The 18,494-nt window shown below is 51.2% G+C and overlaps 2 protein-coding genes across 2 annotated transcripts; one reads left to right on the top strand and one right to left on the bottom strand.

The window, feature by feature from the left end:
• Positions 1-1,964: 1,964 nt before the first annotated feature.
• Positions 1,965-4,015, top strand: Guca2b (guanylate cyclase activator 2B). Its single transcript, NM_022284.2, is given in 3 exon segments — positions 1,965-2,075; positions 2,996-3,182; positions 3,788-4,015. Coding segments are annotated over 3 exon segments (321 nt in total). The 5' UTR covers positions 1,965-2,000; the 3' UTR covers positions 3,847-4,015.
• A 7,856-nt stretch (positions 4,016-11,871) lies between these two features.
• On the bottom strand, positions 11,872-13,721 carry Guca2a (guanylate cyclase activator 2A). The gene is made up of 3 exons (NM_013118.1): positions 13,635-13,721; positions 12,650-12,857; positions 11,872-12,134 (listed from the first exon to the last, which is right to left on the bottom strand). The coding sequence occupies exons 1-3, from the start codon at positions 13,707-13,709 to the stop codon at positions 12,070-12,072; spliced, it is 348 nt and encodes a 115-aa protein (NP_037250.1). The 5' UTR covers positions 13,710-13,721; the 3' UTR covers positions 11,872-12,069.
• Positions 13,722-18,494: the final 4,773 nt, after the last annotated feature.

Here is an 18,494-nt window from a genome sequence, read left to right as displayed (position 1 = left end):
TGCCTCCCTGCCTCCCTGCCTCCCTGCCTCCCTGCCTCCCTGCCTGCCTCCCTGCCTCCCTGCCTGCCTCCCTGCCTCCCTGCCTGCCTGCCTCCCTGCCTGCCTCCCTGCCTCCCTGCCTCCCTGCCTCCCTGCCTGCCTCCCTGCCTCCCTGCCTGCCTCCCTGCCTCCCTGCCTCCCTGCCTGCCTCCTTGCTTCCCTGCCTCCCTGCCTTCCTGCCTGCCTCCCTGCCTTCCTGCCTGCCTCCCTGCCTCCCTGCCTCCCTGCCTTCCTGCCTGCCTCCCTGCCTCCCTGCCTGCCTCCTTGCTTCCCTGCCTCCCTGATTCCCTCCCTGCCTTCCTGCCTGCCTCCCTGCCTCCCTGCCTCCCTGCCTCCCTGCCTCCCTGCCTCCCTGCCTGCCTCCCTGCCTCCCTGCCTGCCTCCTTGCTTCCCTGCCTCCCTGCCTTCCTGCCTGCCTCCCTGCCTCCCTGCCTCCCTGCCTCCCTGACTCGAGCTTCTTTCTCTGAAGCAGGCCAAGCACAGGTAGGGATTCTAGACCGAATACCAGCCTGTCCCTCCTGCTCTCCAGGGAGCACAGGCAGAGTGCCTCGTCATACCTTGCACTACTCATGATCAAACATGTGAGCTACTGTTATCTGACGGTTGTTAGCATCTTAGAGAGAAGAGAATGTGAGACTCCAAAGACTCCAAAGAATAAAGGCCGAAGTCTGGATTCGAAACAAGACATAAGAAACTCCAAAGTTCGCCTGAGCCTTTTATCTATTTCGATGTGAGATAAGTGTGGAGTCTAGGTGTTCTGGGAAGATGAAGTGTATACCACATGCAGGAGGAGGACTGGTCTGAAGGAGCACATCGTGCCATTCATTTAACCACCAAATCCGAGTGGCTGTAGGTGCCCAGGTAGGCCATGGTGGTTTCAGCTTAGGCTCATGCTGGGACACCTGCCACATGTCAGTCTGTGTACCAGGGGCATCTGAGCCCCAGCGGGACTACTGTTGAGAGTAGCCAGGCCTGGCCATGGTGACACACCATCAGAGAGACTTGACCCTCTTCTCCCTGACCCAACCTTCACCTACTGGGGAGGTGGGCTGTGAGATGAAGGGACCTGTTACAGGTGAGTCACCCAGAGAATGAAGGTAAATTCAAGGGGCCGGAGCCCATCTTACCCATGGCTACCTTTGTGAATCGCTTCCAATAGACTTGTGTGGCTAGAGAGTAAAAGAAAACTCCAGTCAGCCTTGATGTGACGCCCCAGGCTCACACAGCAGCTGCCCCAGCCCTGGCACTAAACCCTTGTCACCTTCTACGAGATCTGAGCTCTTTCTTTCACATCATGTCGAGCCGCTGCTGGTAAGATACACAGTTGATATGGGTTAAGCTCATTTGTACTTGGGTTCAGATAGGAACCGGCAGGCACAGGGCTGGGTGAGGGCTGGTTACGAGACTGGTCTTTCCGTAGTTCTGGAGTGGGAGCAGGATGTTGGACACGGGAGAAGTTAATACGGGGAGACTCTGATGTCAACACTATGTGCCCACCTTGCTCTGAGCCATCTGCCCGCATCCTTCACTCAAAAAGCTATGGGCTAACCTGGGCTAAAGACACGCAGGCCGAGTCAACTTGACTGAGGAAAATCACTTGGCCTGCTATCACTTTCCTGACTCATCATCTTCCCCTCCTCCCCGGTGTGGAGGAGAGAGTGGAAAGTGGAGTGGTCCAAATCTTCCCACAGAGCCCTATTCACATCATGCCCTTGGCAGACCAGGTTCCCACAGGCTCTGGTTTCTCCATCATCACCATCGCCCCCACCCCCTTCCTGAGAACCAACTCAGAATCTGTCAAAGAGCCAGGTCTCTGTCAACCCCACCCCAGCCAGACAGTTAATAAGTGACCAGGGCTCTGGACCCTGGCCTATAAGGGGCTGCTGGCCGGGAGACAGGTGGCAGGCAGGTGGACAGCAGAGGAAGCAGAAACCCAGAGGTGTGAGCTGGGAAGCCGGGCCATGTCAGGAAGCCAACTGTGGGCTGCTGTACTCCTGCTGCTGGTGCTGCAGAGTGCCCAGGGTGTCTACATCAAGGTGAGACCCTGGCCAGCCTACCTGGTACCTGGAGGACCTGGGTTCAGCCCAGCAGCCAGTCTAGACTGAGACACCAGCTGGGTTGGGGTTGCTGGATAGATATGACGAGAGCAGCAGGTTTAGTCCGCTCCACTCTCCTTTGAAGTCAGCGCTCAGGGTCACAGTGTGAGCCTGGAGGGAACCCTCTATGGTTCCCTTTCCTGTGCTCACACACAAGGGCAAGTCACAGAACGGATTCCTGGGTAGGGAACCTTTGTTCTCACTGGAGGATGAGTGGTGCCAGGCCCAGGTGGACATTTTCTAGGCAGAGCAAAGGCCAGAAAAAGGGGAACGTGGACTTCAGCGTCTTCTCGGGGAGTGTTAGATGGGTTGGGCATGGAATCAGTCCTGACTGCAGTGTGGGATGCTTCTGGTCTTACTAGACCTGTGTGACTATACTCTAGCATCCGTATCTGGCAGGGTTTCCAGGAGGAGAATAAGAGAGTCTGGGAGGGTTTGAAAGAGTCAATCTCAATAAAGAGAGCTTCACCAGTGCAGAGAGAGGACCTTTAGCTGATGTGTCTGGTACCAGGCTTCCACAAGGAAAGGTCAGGTCAGATTGGAAACAGACAGACAGCAGAATGGAGGGAGAGATAGGGTTTGAACAAACAAGGGTCTTCCTGGGTCTGATGCCCATGTGATGATCTACAGAACTACAGAGTCTTTTGTGAGCAGCCTGGGACGCAGGGCTTCTATGTTGGTGTCAGATGGCAAGGCAATGTCCCACTTTCCTCCTTACAAGTTGTTTTTCCACTGTGGCTTGGCCTCTTCGTGAGCACAGAGAATGTTCTGGAGGACTCATGGGACCTTGACGAGTCCAGTTTCGTGGCACTACCCACTCCTAACCAGAGCCTAACCTCTCACCCCTCCCTTCTCCCTAGTACCATGGCTTCCAAGTCCAGCTAGAATCGGTGAAGAAGCTGAATGAGTTGGAAGAGAAGCAGATGTCCGATCCCCAGCAGCAGAAAAGTGGCCTCCTCCCCGATGTGTGCTACAACCCCGCCTTGCCCCTGGACCTCCAGCCTGTTTGTGCATCCCAGGAAGCTGCCAGCACCTTCAAGGCCTTGAGTAAGGATATTAACCCTCAGATCTTCCTGCTCTTCCCTCTGCACCCTCCCTTACCTCTCCATCGCCAGTTATTTCTGTTAAGCCCCTGCCCACCCCAGATCTGCCCCAGTCTGGGCACATTGAGTCAGGTAGAAAAGAACTCCACAGTCCTGAGAAGTTCTCCCAAAGACCTCACAAGTTGGTGTAGGGAAGGACTCTGGGAAGAGACAGACATGATTCCACGAGACACAGGCATCTGATATATCTGATGAGATCAGGCTTGGAATGGCTCCCCAGGCGACAGCTAAGCTAAAATGGGAAGAGTGCAGAAGAGTAATCTGCAAGCATTTGTGTCCCTGCTCTGGGCCGACCCTGATCTGCCCCTCTTATCCAGGACCCTTTCTATAACATTCAGGTCAAGTTGATCAGCCCATGTAGCAGATAAGAAACCTCAGATTTGGGGTGGGGGAGCTCTGGCCCACTCACTCTGAGTCCAGAGCAGACACTTCTATATGGAACATACCAGGGTCTCTCCCCAGGAGCTCCTCTCTGCAAACTGAATGACAGCATCCATGACCACTGACCCCCAAGGTTCATTTTCACTAATCTGCCTTCTTCCTGCACAGGGACCATTGCCACCGATGAATGTGAGCTGTGTATAAATGTTGCCTGTACGGGCTGCTGATGAAATGACTCCAGACACCTACCCCCACAGCCTACCCTGCCCATACTTAGGTACCATTGACATAATTACCACCCTCCCAGCACAAATGGATCCATAGCAAGACAATATGGATGCAGAGCCGCCATATTTGGTCCCCAGGCAGCTGCACCGGAATAAAAATGTTACCCGCAAAGCCAAGTGTGCATGTGTTCATTTCTTACTATGGGTGGGGCATCTTGAGAAGCTGGATGGAAAGAAAAGACAGGCTAGGCTGAACATAGGAATTCCCCACCCACAATTCCAAGCCCAAGGAATTGACTCATGGGGCCCATTTCCCAGGTGAGGGAGCCCAGGGCAGCCCAGATTCAGAGGACCTTCTCCCCTGGAGTAACTCAAGGCTTTCCAGCTCCGGGACCAGAACTCTTGGCAGAGAATAGTAGGGAATAGGAAAGGGGAAATGATTGTGTCTCTTACCCTGCTGTGTGTCACCATGCTGTCTCTCAAGTCTGACAAGCCCAAACATCATCTGTTTGGGATGGGGTGGCATCAACGAGTCCAGTGACAGTCGGGTGACTCTGCTCCCACAGTCCAGCGATACTCTCCCCTTTACGGAGTGCCCATTTTTGTGTTCTACATCCATGCAGATTTCTAAATCCTTGGCAAGATAATACAGTCTCCATCAGTCTGAAGAAGTGACTAACGCTGTAATAGCCGGACCCTTTATTTATAGAGAATGTCCCTACAGGGTCACAGGGTGGGCAGGATGGCCAAGCAATGTCTTCCCAGGCTGATGCAGTCCACACTCTCGACACTCTGTCACTGCCCCTACATATCCTTGGCTGCAGATGATGGTGCCAAAGGCAAGACTCCGTGTGACCACCATACATCTCTCCTGAGCGGGGGTGGGGGTGGGGGACACAGCACCCTGTTAGGTTAATAGGAACTACACCCAGATGGTGTCTCCTCCCCGGAGGATATAAGGCTGTGACTGCTTGTAACCTGAGCCGTGGAAGGTAGAGCCCAACCAGCAGAGGTGTGTTGGAAATTACCTGTATGGGGTTTCCCACAGGGCAGGTTTGCTACTTAGCCTTTGACCTGGGCACCTGGGAGGAAGGAAGGCTGGGTGCAAAGGGCCAGCTAAGCATACAGGCAGCTGACAGACCTTACTGCTCCACTCTGCTCCTCTTCCTCACTCCCTGGCTCATGCCTCAGGTCTCTGCCTGATTGTGTCTCTGACCCTGCTGTGTGCCACCATGCTGCCTCTCAGGTCTGACGAACCCAAACATCATCTGTGTGCATTTACCCTTTCCAGGGGCTGTGTCCCCATCCCACTCAGCGAACTGCCACTGGAGAGTTACCTAGTGAGCCTGCACTGCTGCAAACACACACACACACACACACACACACACACACACACACACACACACACACTGCTGCAAACACACACACAACTGCAAACACACTGCTGCAAACACACATATACATACACATGCAGAAGTACACACGCAGTACAGTAGAAAATGTGACATGCACCCTGTGTTCTTGGGTTTTAGTTTTCTCCTTCAGGAAGTAGTCAGTTACTCCCACAAGAGCCATGCCATTATCTCTCCTCCATCCCTTCCCGCTCCTCTTTCCTCACCTCTTCTTCCTCTCCCTCTTCTCCCTTCTCCACTCTCCCTCCTCCTTTTCCCTCCTCTCCTTTCCCTCCTCCCCTCTCCCTCCCCTCCCCCTCTCCCTCCTCCCCTCTCCCCTCTCCCTCCTCCCTTTTCCCTCCGCTCCTTTCCCTCCTCTCCTCTCCCTCCCCTCCCTCCTCTCCTCTCCCTCCTCCCTTCTCCCTTTTCCCTACTCTCCTCTTTCTCCTCCCCTCTCCTCTCCCTCCTTCCCTCTCCCCTCTCCCTCCTCCCTTTTCCCTCCTCCCCTCTCCTTCCTCTCCTCTCCCTCCTCCCCTCCCTCCTCACCAGTCCCTGGCAGCCACTCTTCTCTCTGCGTGACTCAGTTGAATCTTTTTTAGATTCCAGTTCAGAGTGAGGCAGTCGGTGCAGCATTTGTCTCCTGTTCATGGCTTATTTCGTCAGGTACAACACGCTTGTGTTTTCCCTTTGTCACAGGTGACAGGGTTCCTCTCTGTTTGAGGTTAAGCGGTATCCCACTGCATGTGTACCATGTTTTCTATATCACAGGCCTTGGCACTTGAGAGCAGTGCTACAATGGGAATGGACATGGTTTTACGCTGTATGGATTTCGTGTCTTTGTGCTACATACCCAGAAGTGGGACTACTGAGTCAAAGGCAGTTCTTGTTAACTGGGAGGGGACACTCTATACTGCTGTCCCCATAGTCATTTGCTTGCTTACTTTTAAGATAGAGTCTCATGTACCCCAGGCTAGCCCCCAATCATTACATCCATATCTTCTGATCCTCCTGAATCACTCCACCTCCTGATACTTGGATTTTAGTCATTTACCATCGTGACCAGTTTATGCAGTGTTAACAGTCGAGCCCGGGAGTTCATGTTCGCTAGCTGAGAGCTCTACCAGCCAAGCCACATCCTCAGCCCAGCTACACAAATATCAGGTGGGGCCTTTGCCCCACATCCTTTCTAACGCTATCATTATCCTGTTTTTTTGTAGATGTTTAATATATAATGTATGAGTGTTTTGCCTGCATATCTGTCTGTGCACCATGTGCATGCCTGGTGACATTGGAGGTCAGAAGAGGGAGTTGGGTCCCCTGGAACTAGAGTTAACAATGGTTGCGAGCTGCCGTGTGGAGCTGGGAATCGAACCCAGGTCCTCTGCAAGAGCAGCCAGTGCTTGAACCCCTGAGCCATCTCTCCATCCTCCGTGTTTTTAAATGTCCCCATTCTTAGAAGTGTGAAGTGACACATTGTGGCATTAACAAACATCCTTGGGGTTGGGGATTTAGCTCAGTGGTAGAGCGCTTGCCTAGGAAGCGCAAGGCCCTGGGTTCGGTCCCCGGCTCTGAAAAAAGAAAAAAAAAAAAGAAAGAAAAAAAGAAAACATCCTTTCTCCATGGCTTGTGGCCCTGAGCATCTTCACATGTCCAATATCCATGTATCACCTGGGAAATGTCTCCTGGGCCTCCCCCATATTGTAATTCCATCTCTTTTTTGGACTGTGGAATCCCTTCTGTTTTGGGTGTTGCTCCCTCACCAGAAGCACAAGTCCCATGTTCTCTCTGTCACTCCACCTCTTTTCTCTCTTCACTGTTTCCTTAACTGTCTGGAGCCTTTGAGTTTGTTGTTGTCCTTCTGTTTTTCTGCTTTTGCTTTTGGGGCTCATGGCCAAGAACAATGACAAGAAAGCACCCCCCCCATCTTCTCTTCTAGTACTCTAGTGGCTTACGTTTCAGTCTTACTCCATTTAGAGCTGATGTGTGTGTGTGTGTGTGTGTGTGTGTGTGTGTGCGTGTGTGTGGTCAGAGTCTAGCTTCATTCTTCTACATATAGATACCCAGTTTTCCCAACACCATTTACTGAAGAATCTGTCATTTCCCTGTGTGATTTGGGTGCTTTGTTAAAGATCAGCTGTGAATTTCCTTCTGGGCTCTTTGGTCTGCTCCATTTGTTTCTTTTTAACCCACGCATGCATTCAGTGTGTTTGGCTCCAATGCGTCTCTGTTCCCTCTCCTCTATCCCTGCCCAAGCTTCCCTACAACGCCTTGTGATCGCTCTCTATTTTGGTTTTTGGTTTGGTACCCACTGAATCCATTTACTACCGCTCATTTGTACTGAGTATAGGTGATCTACTGGAACATGGGTACGTTCTCATGACTCTCCCTTCCCCAGTAGCCATCAGCGCGGCCAATAGATCCTCGGCTAGGGGTGGGACTCCATGGACTCCTGAATCCATGCTGAGATTTTGGCCGTCTTGACCTGGTGCAGGTCTGTGCGTGCAGTTCCAGCCGTTCTGAGCTTATGTGAGTAACTGTTCTGTCTTGTCTGGCAAATATTGTTTTGCTGCAGACATCAGTTCCCTCTGCTTCTTACAATGTGATGATCTGTGGGCCTTGGCATGGGGGCGCTGGTAAAGCTGTTCTATTCAGAGCGCTCTATAGTCTCTTATTCTCTGTACAGTGACTGCTTATTGGTCTCCATTAATCATCATCTACTGAGAAATTAGTCTCTCTGATGAAGGCTGAGAGATTCACTTACCCATGGGTATAAAGATAAGAACTTCAGGGGCAGTTCATTACCATTTCTATTTCGCAGAAAAATAGCATCAGATTGTCCCCCTGCGGCCTATGACCTAGTCAGCTATGAGGTTTGGGCCCAGTTACCCAGAACAAATTCTCTTTTATGGAGTAGGCTTTAAATCCAATCAGACAGTACTTGGGAGCTTCCTTAACATTCATGCCACTATTATACCAGTAGCTCACAGGGTTCATAGCTGAGTAAATTAATGACAACTTCTTCCCCTAATAGTGCGTGTTTCTTTGGTTTCTATAACTCCCCCTCTGCCTGTTGTCACTACCGTTCTGTTTTGAAGACGACAGCTTTGTACTAGATGTTGAGAAAAGATAGCATACCTATTAGTTATATTTCTCTCACTGTGACAAAATACCATGACCAAAGTGTCTAATGGAAGAGAGTTTTCCAGATTAAGGTTCCTCAGTGGTAAGAGTTCTTTCATGGTGGGGAAGAGAGGCAGAAGGTGAGAGGCGTGGTACTGTAGCAGGAGGCTGGGAACTCATATACTTCGCTAGACCTAGAGAAGGGAAACTGTAAGACGAGGACATAAGCTCTCAAAGCCCTCCCTCCCCCAGTGACACACTTCCTCCAACAAGGCCGCACCTCCTAAATCTTCCCAGCAGTGCCACCAACTGGGACCAAGTGTTTGAATGCCCAAGACAATGGGCGACATTTCCCACTTAATCTATCAGTGTGATCTTTGTTCATCTTGCTTAAGATTGATTTGGCTAGGACTGGGATATGGCTCAGTTGGTAGAATGCTTGCCTGGCATGAGCAGGGCCCTGGGGTTGACACACAGTGTCACATAACCTACGCATGGGAGCTCACGCCTATAATCTTGGCAGGGGGACCCTAAGTTCACGGTCGTCTTCACCCATGCAATTAGTTCTAGGATGACCTGGGTATTCAAGTCTTGTGTAAATTCATACGAACTTTAAGATTTTTTCCTATTTCTGTAAAATATATCTTTGAAACTTGGATAAGGGAGGGTTGCATTGACTCTGTAGACCACCTTGGGGACCGTGGCCAGTCTAATATTGCTTTTCTAATTCATGAAGCGAATGTGATGCCTTTCCACTTTCCTCATTAATATTTTCTTAATATATATTTCCTCCACTTCCTGTCTTAAAAATTATTTCATAGTGGCCCTTGTTGTCATTGCTCCTATTGTGAAAGGAATTCCCTTGATTTTGTGTTTTGTGTTTCCCTTGATTTATTTATTGTTAGTGGAGAGACGCGATACTGACTTTTGAGTATGAATTCTGTATCTTGAGGCTTCCTGGGTTGTCTAGGAGTTATAGTGAGGTTTTGTTTTTTGGTTTTTTGGGTTTTTTTTTTTTTTTGTAAGTTCCTTGGAGTTTTATATCTAAGATTGTGCCATCAGGAAACAATGATAACTATGTTTCTTACTTGTTTTCTTATTTAATTGCTGTGGCTAGAACTTCCAGCACCATGTCAAGGAAAGCACGCCACACTCGCATGGCGTATGTAAATGCATGCAGACATTCACACAGCAATAAATAAATAAGCAAATAAATACATAAATAAATAAGTAAATAAATAAATAAACGGCACCCAGATCGAGAACAAGGATGCTCCCTTTGCTTTTATCTTGCTTTATTATTTTTCTTTTATTTTGATCATTTCGTGTGTATGGGTGTTTTGTCTGCATGCATGCCTGTGCCCCACACGTGTGCAGTGTCTTCTGGAAGCCAGAAAAGGCCATCAGCCCGCCTTTTACTTTTTCCATCTTGACTTCTTTTACTTCTGCCTTGATTTTTATTATTTCGCTACTTATTATTTTGACACAGTTTGTTCTTTCCTCCATTCCCTGAGTGTGACTGATGGCGGGTCAGTACGTTGAAATGCTCTCTTCTCGCCGCCCTTACTGTGTGCTCGCCGCTGAGCTGCCGCCGCGGAGCCCACCAGAGTTGGCATGTTACTTCCATTGTCCATGCTGAAAGACAGCTTTCAGCTCTTCTTCTTCTGATGGCCCTGGGGGTTGTGCAGCTTTGAGAGCCTTTTCAGGGGGCTGGAGAGATGGCTTAGTGTTAAGAGCACTTGTTGCTCCTGCAAAGAACTCAGGTTCAGTCCCAGCATCCATGTAGTGGCCCACAACCATCCAGAACTCCAGTTCCAGGGGATCCACACTCTCCTCTGGCCTCCAAGAGCACCAAGCATTGTTCAGTGCACATACATATGTGGAGTCAAACACTAATATCCATTAAAAATTAAAATAAATCTTAAATTAAAGAGAGCTCTTTATTATCCCTTTGTGCAGTCTTCACTCAATGTTACAAAGTTGACTCCTCTTCTCTTGTTGGTTTGATTGTGAGGTGGAGTTTCAGGCTGGGAGCTGAGGAGGACTTTAAATTCCTGGTCCTGTAGCCTACACTTCCCATGTCCTGGGATCACAAGTGGCATCGTGCCTGGTCAAAGTGGTTCTTGTGATCTCCATCTTGCAGACACAGAAGCTGAGTCTTACATCCAAAGTCACACTCAATGACTCTGACTCCCACGCTGAAGTAGTAAATGACTCTATCCACCACCCAGTCTATCAAATCTCCCAGTAACCCTGGGAGGAAGCTGTGTACCAAGTCCATTTTCAGACAAGAAAGTCAAGCCTCAGAGGGAGGGGCAAGGCTCCTAAAAGTCAGGCTGAAGCCCAGTTTGCTTCCTAAGCTCCACATTGCAGACTGGACTACCCCGGTGTCTCTCTGTTCCCATCATTCCAGCCTTCTGGAATTTTCTCTTCTTGCCTACATCATATTGGTTTTGAAATCCATCTACTCCAGTGCAGATCCCAGAATAATGAAAAGGCCCCCTCCTTTACACTTCCTGTCCGTAGCCAAAAGAGGGTATTCAGATCACAGACGCCTGTCTGAACACCACCACACCCTTATGGTGGCAATTCCTCTTCACCCACTCTCCCGGAGTAGACCCCAGCAGCCTCCTTTCTCTGTCCCCTATGTCCTTGCTGACTGACCTCACTCCTGTGCTGGATATGGTCCCCTCCTGCCTGACCCTGGATTTTCTTCCTTTTCTTTAAAAACCATTTAAAGAATTTCTCTATGTTTATATTAGGTCTGAACTGGGGGTTTGAAAAGTATAATTCATGCAATAGAGCTAGATATTGTTACAGAGAAGGGAACTAAGGCAGAGAAGGGAATGGTTTTTCCTAACATCACACAGGACGTGGAAGACCAGGGGCTGGGACCTGGAGCTCTGGATTTCCTCTCACACTGTTCTTTGAGCAGGCATCGCTGGGGATAGGCTTAACCATGAGCGGTGGTTGGAACAACTTCCTCCTGCAAAGAAGTTAACAACAGGGTGCCTAGAGCTATGCAAGAGGCACAGGCGACCACAGGACACGGAAAAGGCCATGGGGAAGGCGGCCATGGAGTCTGGGCTGGGAACCTAAGTGGGCATGCAGGAAGGCAGCCGGTGCAGAGGACAGGACTAGAGTGACTGCTTCGAATGGGATCATAGAAAGTGCAGAAGACAGCACCACTGGTCTGAGGGAGCCAGAGTGGTGGGCCAAAGGCCGGTGAGTATGGGACACTCAAACCAGCTCAGATAAATTCCTGTCCTCACATGTGGCTGAGCGGCAACTTGGTGACCCCAGGAGATATGTGAGAAAAGCTGGGACTCTGTCCTCTTTGGTGTGTCCCTGTACCTGTGTGTAGTGGTGGTCTCAAGGCTGGGGGAACTGAGCAAGGAATTGGAACCTTCTACTTTGGACACTGAACCCCATGGTTCTGAGGGCAGGTGGGTGTTCACAGCACTGAGGGAGTGCTAGACAGACATCGAGGGAAGAACAAAGGCACCACGAAGAGTACAGTAGCTCCATTTATTGACAGAGGGTTAGCATAGCCCCTAGGCAAGGCTTCCCCGGGGTAGTTGTCTCCTCATCCTCCTCCCCACAGTGTCCAGGGTAGGCTGAGAAGCTGGGGGTATGAGTTTGTTAGCCTTGCTGCTTCTAGAAAGTAGAAGGGGCTTCCACGTGGGCTGAGAGGAAGGCAAGTGATGTCACTCTAGCATCCCGTGCAGGCAGCATAGGCACAGATTTCACATGTGTTTGGGTCCTGAGCAATGGCCTCTGGTCAGGAAAGAAGGAGCCTTGGTGAGACAGCCACCCTTTCCTCATAGCCCCTGTCTCTCTTCCTCCCATTTTTTTTTTTTTTTGGTTCTTTTTTTTCCGGAGCTGGGGGACCGAACCCAGGGCCTTGCGCTTCCTAGGTAAGCGCTCTACCACTGAGCTAAATCCCCAGCCCCCTGTCTCTCTTCAACTAGTTTGGGTATCTGTCACCAGCCACCAGGATAATCCCAGCAGGTTGGTCTCCTCTGACCTTCTAGACTTTCTGCTTCAAACAGAGCATATAATTATTGAAGCCAGCCAATCAGAGTGCAGCTTCTTACCAGAACAGAGACAGAGTTGTTACGTTATAGCCCGAAGATGGGATGGAGGGCTCCTTTTAACCCACGCTTCTGAATGAAGACCTTTCTAAAAGGCTTCCGTCAGTACCACTTAGAACTAGCCAATTAGAGCACACCTCCTCAAGCCCCACCAATCAGAGAATGTCCCAGCCACACTAGCCAAGAGGCGGGGCTCACCTAGCCTCTGCAGGATCTCCTCGGCGTTGGGTTTCTCGCAGAGGGGCCTCAGTGCTTCTGGAAATGCAGATTGGCTACATAGCTCTGGTGCCACAGGCTTCGGAAGCCTGAGAGCAAACTTCTTGTGACTCATCAGTGTGGGCTCCTGTACTTCCCGGAGGTGCTTAAGTTGTTTCACTGACTCCAGAGGAAAGGAAAGGTCTCCATCCTGAAAGAGGCAGTCAGAGCATAAGACCAAGGCTGCAGGCAGCCCTAGCCTGGGTGGCTTGCTTGGGACAATCTATGGGACAGCGTGAGGTCAGACCTCTGTGCCCCTGGGTTTGCTAGAGGCCTTAAGTGCTGCATATATCACATGATGAATGGCTGTAGAGAGCAGGGATGCAGTGATATCACATGAGGGTGGACTGGCTTCCTCATCCGTGGTCATGCTAGCCCAGACTGTCTTTTCTTGCCCAAAGGATTCCACCTCCAGCCTCCAGCCTATCAGAAGCAATAAAAGGAACCCAGGGGCATCCCTGAGAGAGCAGGATCCCTGCTTGCTGACAACCTGGCTTGTGCCTGGTGTCACCAGTAGGTGTGTCCAGCCATCTAGGTCCCCATGGATGCAACGGGGATGCCTGTGACCAAGACTAGTGTTCCAGGCAAGTGGGGGATGGAGAAACCAGGGCTAGATATGTGCCTAGCCACTAGCTTTGGCTGTTTTGGAACCTTAGCGAAGCTCATGTTTCTGTTCCGTGACCTGCCACCCGCCCCTCCTCCCCCAGTGTCTCACTGGCTGGGTCGCAGTGGGAGCAGCCAGGCTGCAGGCACTCCGTTCCTGTCTTTCCCAGCTGGTTTTTCTCACTGCTGTCTCCGAGTGTTTTCCTCCTCCATATTTGAAGGGGAAACATGCATGGCTGGCGGGACTCGGTGTTCCCAGAAGAAGCCCATCCCTCTTTTCAGGATTCCAAGGATGGGGCTAGACCAAGTAGGGGAGGGGTCATACCTGCACAGTGACCCCTTCTACCAGGACAGCCAAGGCACCCAGGAGGCACAGCACAGACAGCAACCAGGCATTCATGGCAGCAGTATGCAATGCCGAGAACAGGCCAGTACTAGTGTCTGGGATAAACAGTGGGGCTTTTAAAGAGCTTGGGGTTACTCAGTAACCCTGGGGCCTTGTCAACCTCATCTGCTGCTTGTTGAGCCCCATCAGATAAGGCCAGTGGAGCCTTGGAGATAAGAGATCAACAGAGCCTGGCAGAGCACTGGCCCCTCCCTGGGCACTACTTTGACCCACAGCTGGGCTGGGTCCTGGATTTACTCCTGACCAGGATGGCAGACCCAGCCCTGCCCTTGAAGAAAGAGGCCCAGCAAGGTGACTGTGACAACAGTGACAACAGAGACAGGGCCATTAGCATGGGGGTGGGGAGCACAGAAGAGGCATTTCCCATCCAGTTAGGAGGAGCAAGAAGTGAGCTGGGCCTGGAATGTTCTGGGGGAGGGGAAGAGAAAGTGAGCCCAGAGAGAGGGGAGAGTGGCAACACAAGACCCAACCTTGGTTGGTCTCTGTGACTCAACTTTGCCATTCTCAGGCATGCATTCAAACCCCACCAACGGCCTGTTTTCGCTGTGGCAGTTCCCACTCCAAGTTGTATTGCCTTACCAGGTTCTCTGTGCATACCAATGTGAATAGCTCCCTGGTTGGCAGAAACCTTGGTACTGAGGAGTCTATGAGGGCCTAAGTGTACCGGGCACACAGGAAACCCTTGATGAAGGTGCTGTTATCTGAAAAGCAGCAGTGGCTCCTGGTCCTCTCTGTCTCCTCTGATGGCTACCCACCTAGCCCAGTCAGAAGAGTCCGTCTTCAGGCAGTATGGCCCTTGTCCTATCCTCATGGCTGAAATGATCCCTGTGGACCTGGGTCCTTGTGATCTGACACCTGCAGGGATGGGGCAAGTCATATGTTCACTGCAGGACCTATGGTGTACAAGCCCCAGGATCCTGAAAAACACTGTCCTGGAGCCTCCTTTTCTTCCTGTCACTTCACCATGCTGCCTGCATTCCCAGATAGCCAGGGTGAGGGACAGCATCCCTGGATGTGAGAACAGTACTAAAGAAGGGGCTAGACAGAGAGGACCCTTGTAAGAAGAAAGTAGAAAGTACCTAACCCAGGGGCAACGTCAGGAAACATTTGGTCTTGCCATGCTGTTCTAGACTGAACCTCTGGTGTCTGTCCCCCGCAACCCCCACAGTGGGGCCATGTGCAAAAGCATGCAGGCACTGAGATGCAGATTGCATGTATGCTGAGGTGTGTGTGTGTACGCTGGAGTATGTATGTGTACAGAGATGTGCGCGAGTACACGTGAGGTGTGAAGGGCATATGTAGGTACTCTGAAAGACATGTGTACAAAGACGTTTGTGTGTGCCCTGAACTGTTGTGTGTGTGCCTATGTATGCCAGAGTATGACACACTGAGGTGTGTGTGGATATGCTTGATCATATTCATGCGTACATACTTATTAGCGTGCACACACTAAGGTGTGTGTGTGTGTGTGTGTGTGTGTGTGTGTGTGTACACATCCTGAAGCTGTCTGTTTATGCGTATTTGTGAGGAGGTCCATGTGTACTTCAGGAAACAGTGTGGAGGCATGTGTGTCTGTGTGCTGGTAGTCCACACATGTGCAGTCCATGGGTTCTTCCTTAGCCTGTTGAGAGATGACCTAGCAAGGGTGCTGAGCAGGGATTCATAGCTGCAGGGTACTCGTGGGCTGGGTTGGAGATAAAGTCATGGCTGTTTTGAGGACTAATGTGGAGAGGCGGGAGGAGTAGGAGACTCTTCAGGGGTGCACCGGGGTGACAGAGAGCTGGGCTAACGTGAGGATCAGCAGCTGCCAGCTCAGGGGCTGAGTTAGGGGGTTTGATATAGCATCTGGGAATGGTAGTTCCTGCTCGTCTGAGCTGGCTTTGGCATGGAGCTGATTAGGGCTGGGTTTGGAAGTGGATACTGGTTAGAGACTCATCAGTGTGGAGGCTGCTGGGCTGGGTTCCGATTCCTTGTGGGGTTGCAACTGAGTCGTTTGCAGTGAAGTTGGAGATGGATGGGGTGGGGCTGGGTTTATGATTTGGGTTAGGTCTGGGATGACGTGGGAGCCTAAGGAATTTGATTTGGCTTTAGGGTGGGACTGGGCTAGGGGAATCCTTTTTTTCTGAGACTCCAAGGTGTCTCAGGTGTGGTTGTGACTGGGGGGAGGGAAAGGGTCCCACTCCTGCTGTCTCTTTTGCCCAGGAGCAGGTGCATCGGACCTTCAGGATAATGCAGTTCCACACCGTGGGAGAGAGGAAGTTGCTATCTGGTCCTAGCCCTTTGGGTCTGGCCCTATCCACCCCCACCTTACCTCCAACTCTGCTCTGGGAAGTAGGAACTTACTCTTCCCCCTTGTCCCATGGTGCCTGGCCAACCTGGAGCCAGCTCTGAGTTCAAACCCCTGCCTCCTCTGCAGGAGACATATGACATCATCAGCCTGCCTTAAAGCTTCTTGAGATTGGACCTTTCCTGGACTCCTGGACCCAAGCTTGCATCCTGAGTCCCGAGGCTTGTCCTCAGCTCCCAGCATACCTCATCTCACCATTTCATGGTTCCGAGGACGTTTGGGTTTCCCATCCTTAAGTACCACCTCTTCTGGCCAAGCCAACACACTTCCTCGACCTTCCAGACCACAGCACCATCTAGGGACAACCAGTCACTGTCCCAAACCTCGGAGGGAACCCAGGCTGCCTGGCTGCCATTCAAGGTCAGCCCCTGATGAGTACATTATTCAACCAGGCTCTCAACACTACGCAGGAGTGGGAGGCTCTACCTAGAGCTAGACGGCCCCCAGACTTGGTGCCGGCTTCATCCTTGAGTTACGTTGAGTTGTGTTGAAGATGGGTGAAACAAACGGCCCCATGGCAGTTCTCAACATCTCCTAGCAACTTCCAGGGGTTCCCAAAACTTGGAGTTAAGGTTAAGGCCATTTCTGCTCTTTTGTACACACCATCCTCAGAGCCACACAGCCTTCAAGAGTGGCAGCTTAAGCCACATGCCCAGTGCTCAGACAAGGCCTGGAGTTGGGGGGATGCCACCATGTCTGAAGGAAAAACGGAAAGTGGCAGGGCTTGTCCCAAGAACAGCAGTTAACTGTGGCACAATTCTGCAGCTATGGGTATCCATTGACACATCCCCAGCACAGCTGGCCTTAACCACGATGCTGGAAGTCGGGGAGCTCTACTTGATGTGGGGTACCCTGGGCTCCTCAAGGAGACTGATACTATTACTTCTGGCCAACAGATTTGGTTTAAGAGCTGTGTGTAGGGGACCTCATTTGATTCCCAAGTGCCCATTAAGGTCAGGTCCACTACAAACCTAAATCCTCCAACAGACCTAAACCCGGAACAAGGCCCAGTAAGAGCCTGAGACACCAAGCCTAATCTGGAGTGGCCTTGAGAGGTGTGGTCTGCATTTTAGTCCAGCCTGGGAAGCTTGTAAATGTGCTTCAGAGGATGGAGCAATCTCTGGTTGCCATGGGAACCCAGGCAGCCAAAACTGCCTGACAGTTCCAGTGTCTGTGAACCTCCTGACAGTTTTGACAATAAATATGAATATATATGTATATATATTCATTCCCCCATTTTAAAGGGTGGGGGCGGTGAGCTGGAGCTCAGGAGCTCAGTGAGGTTAAGAAGCCATGACTTCCCAAGGGCATGTATGTACATGGCTGCTGGGTACAGCCCTATTGACTGTGCACTACAGAAAGGCACAGGGCCAATGGCACACATGTAAACAAAAGTTTTAACACCTTTAACCCAGAGGAAGGCACATTTTTTAAAATTTACTGCCAGGTGGATTTGGTGACAGCTCTGGTCATATAGCTATAAATTCCAGAACCGAATCCAATTTTCTGAAATGCCAAAGAAAAGCCTGACCTTCCACCGGGTGCAATGAGGAACTTCCCGAGTGCCTCCTATACAGATCCTGGCCCCACATAAACTTCCCCTTTGAGGGAAGGAAGAGAAGTGGCCCACTAAGAAGCAGCGACGCCCACGCTGCAGAGGAGAACATGGATGATCAGAGTGCCTGTATCACACAGGAAGTGGCAGCTGGCAAGGCTCCAAGGCCCTGGCCAGAGCCCAGGCCCCAGACTATCTCCCTTGATGCTTCAGGGGGCAGCTGGGGAGTAGAAGGGTGTGTCTGCTTGTTTGCCCAGTCAAGTCATCCCCGTGACTGGCCAGGATGAGATGATGGGCACCCGTTTGCCATCTGCTCCCATTCACACACAACAGCTGCCTCCTCTTCCTCCTCCTAGAGACATCTCACTGAAGGCAGGGAAGAGAGACTCATCTGGAATGCTCAACCCATGAGTGCCCTGCATGCACGCACGCACGCGCATGCACGCGTACACACACACACACACACACACACACACACACACACACACACACACACACAATTTCAGAGAAGCCCAAGATAAGACAGGACATGGATGGACTTCACTGGACTCCTTGAGGGACATGCTGGGAATAAAGCCGGGAGCTCAGGTCCCCGAAGCTGGTGGTCATGGCATCTGAAGTGGCCTTTGACTGACAGATGCAGACCTGGGGGCACAGGGAGGAAAGCTGGTCTGGGCTAAAGCACAGCAGGGCTCCAACAGTACAAGCTTGGGCATTTGCCTAATGACAGTGAGAAGCAGTTTAGGACCCTGGCAGGGCCACTGTGCGCACAGAAACTGCAGCAGAGGACCAAGGGTAGGTGGCGGTAAGCTACAAGCGGAGAGCATACAGGATGGAAGGAGGTACTCCATCCTGGCAGGTCTGGAGGGGAGTGTGA

The sequence above is a fragment of the Rattus norvegicus genome, chromosome 5, assembly GCF_021556685.1.
Source record: "Rattus norvegicus strain SHRSP/BbbUtx chromosome 5, alternate assembly SHRSP_T2T, whole genome shotgun sequence".
In the NCBI taxonomy this organism is placed as follows: domain Eukaryota; kingdom Metazoa; phylum Chordata; class Mammalia; order Rodentia; family Muridae; genus Rattus; species Rattus norvegicus.
This window is presented reverse-complemented; position numbering and strand designations above follow the sequence as displayed.

Bases quoted from the DNA above. Each gene is read 5' to 3' on its own strand.
- Guca2a (NM_013118.1), bottom strand. From the start codon at position 13,709: ATGAATGCCTGGTTGCTGTCTGTGCTGTGCCTCCTGGGTGCCTTGGCT. The intron at 12,858-13,634 runs GTATGACCCCTC...TGCCTCTTTCAG, and splicing joins TAGAAGGGGTCACTGTGCAG to GATGGAGACCTTTCCTTTCC. The intron at 12,135-12,649 runs GTGAGCCCCGCC...TTTCCTGACCAG, and splicing joins GGAGATCCTGCAGAGGCTAG to AGGCCATTGCTCAGGACCCA.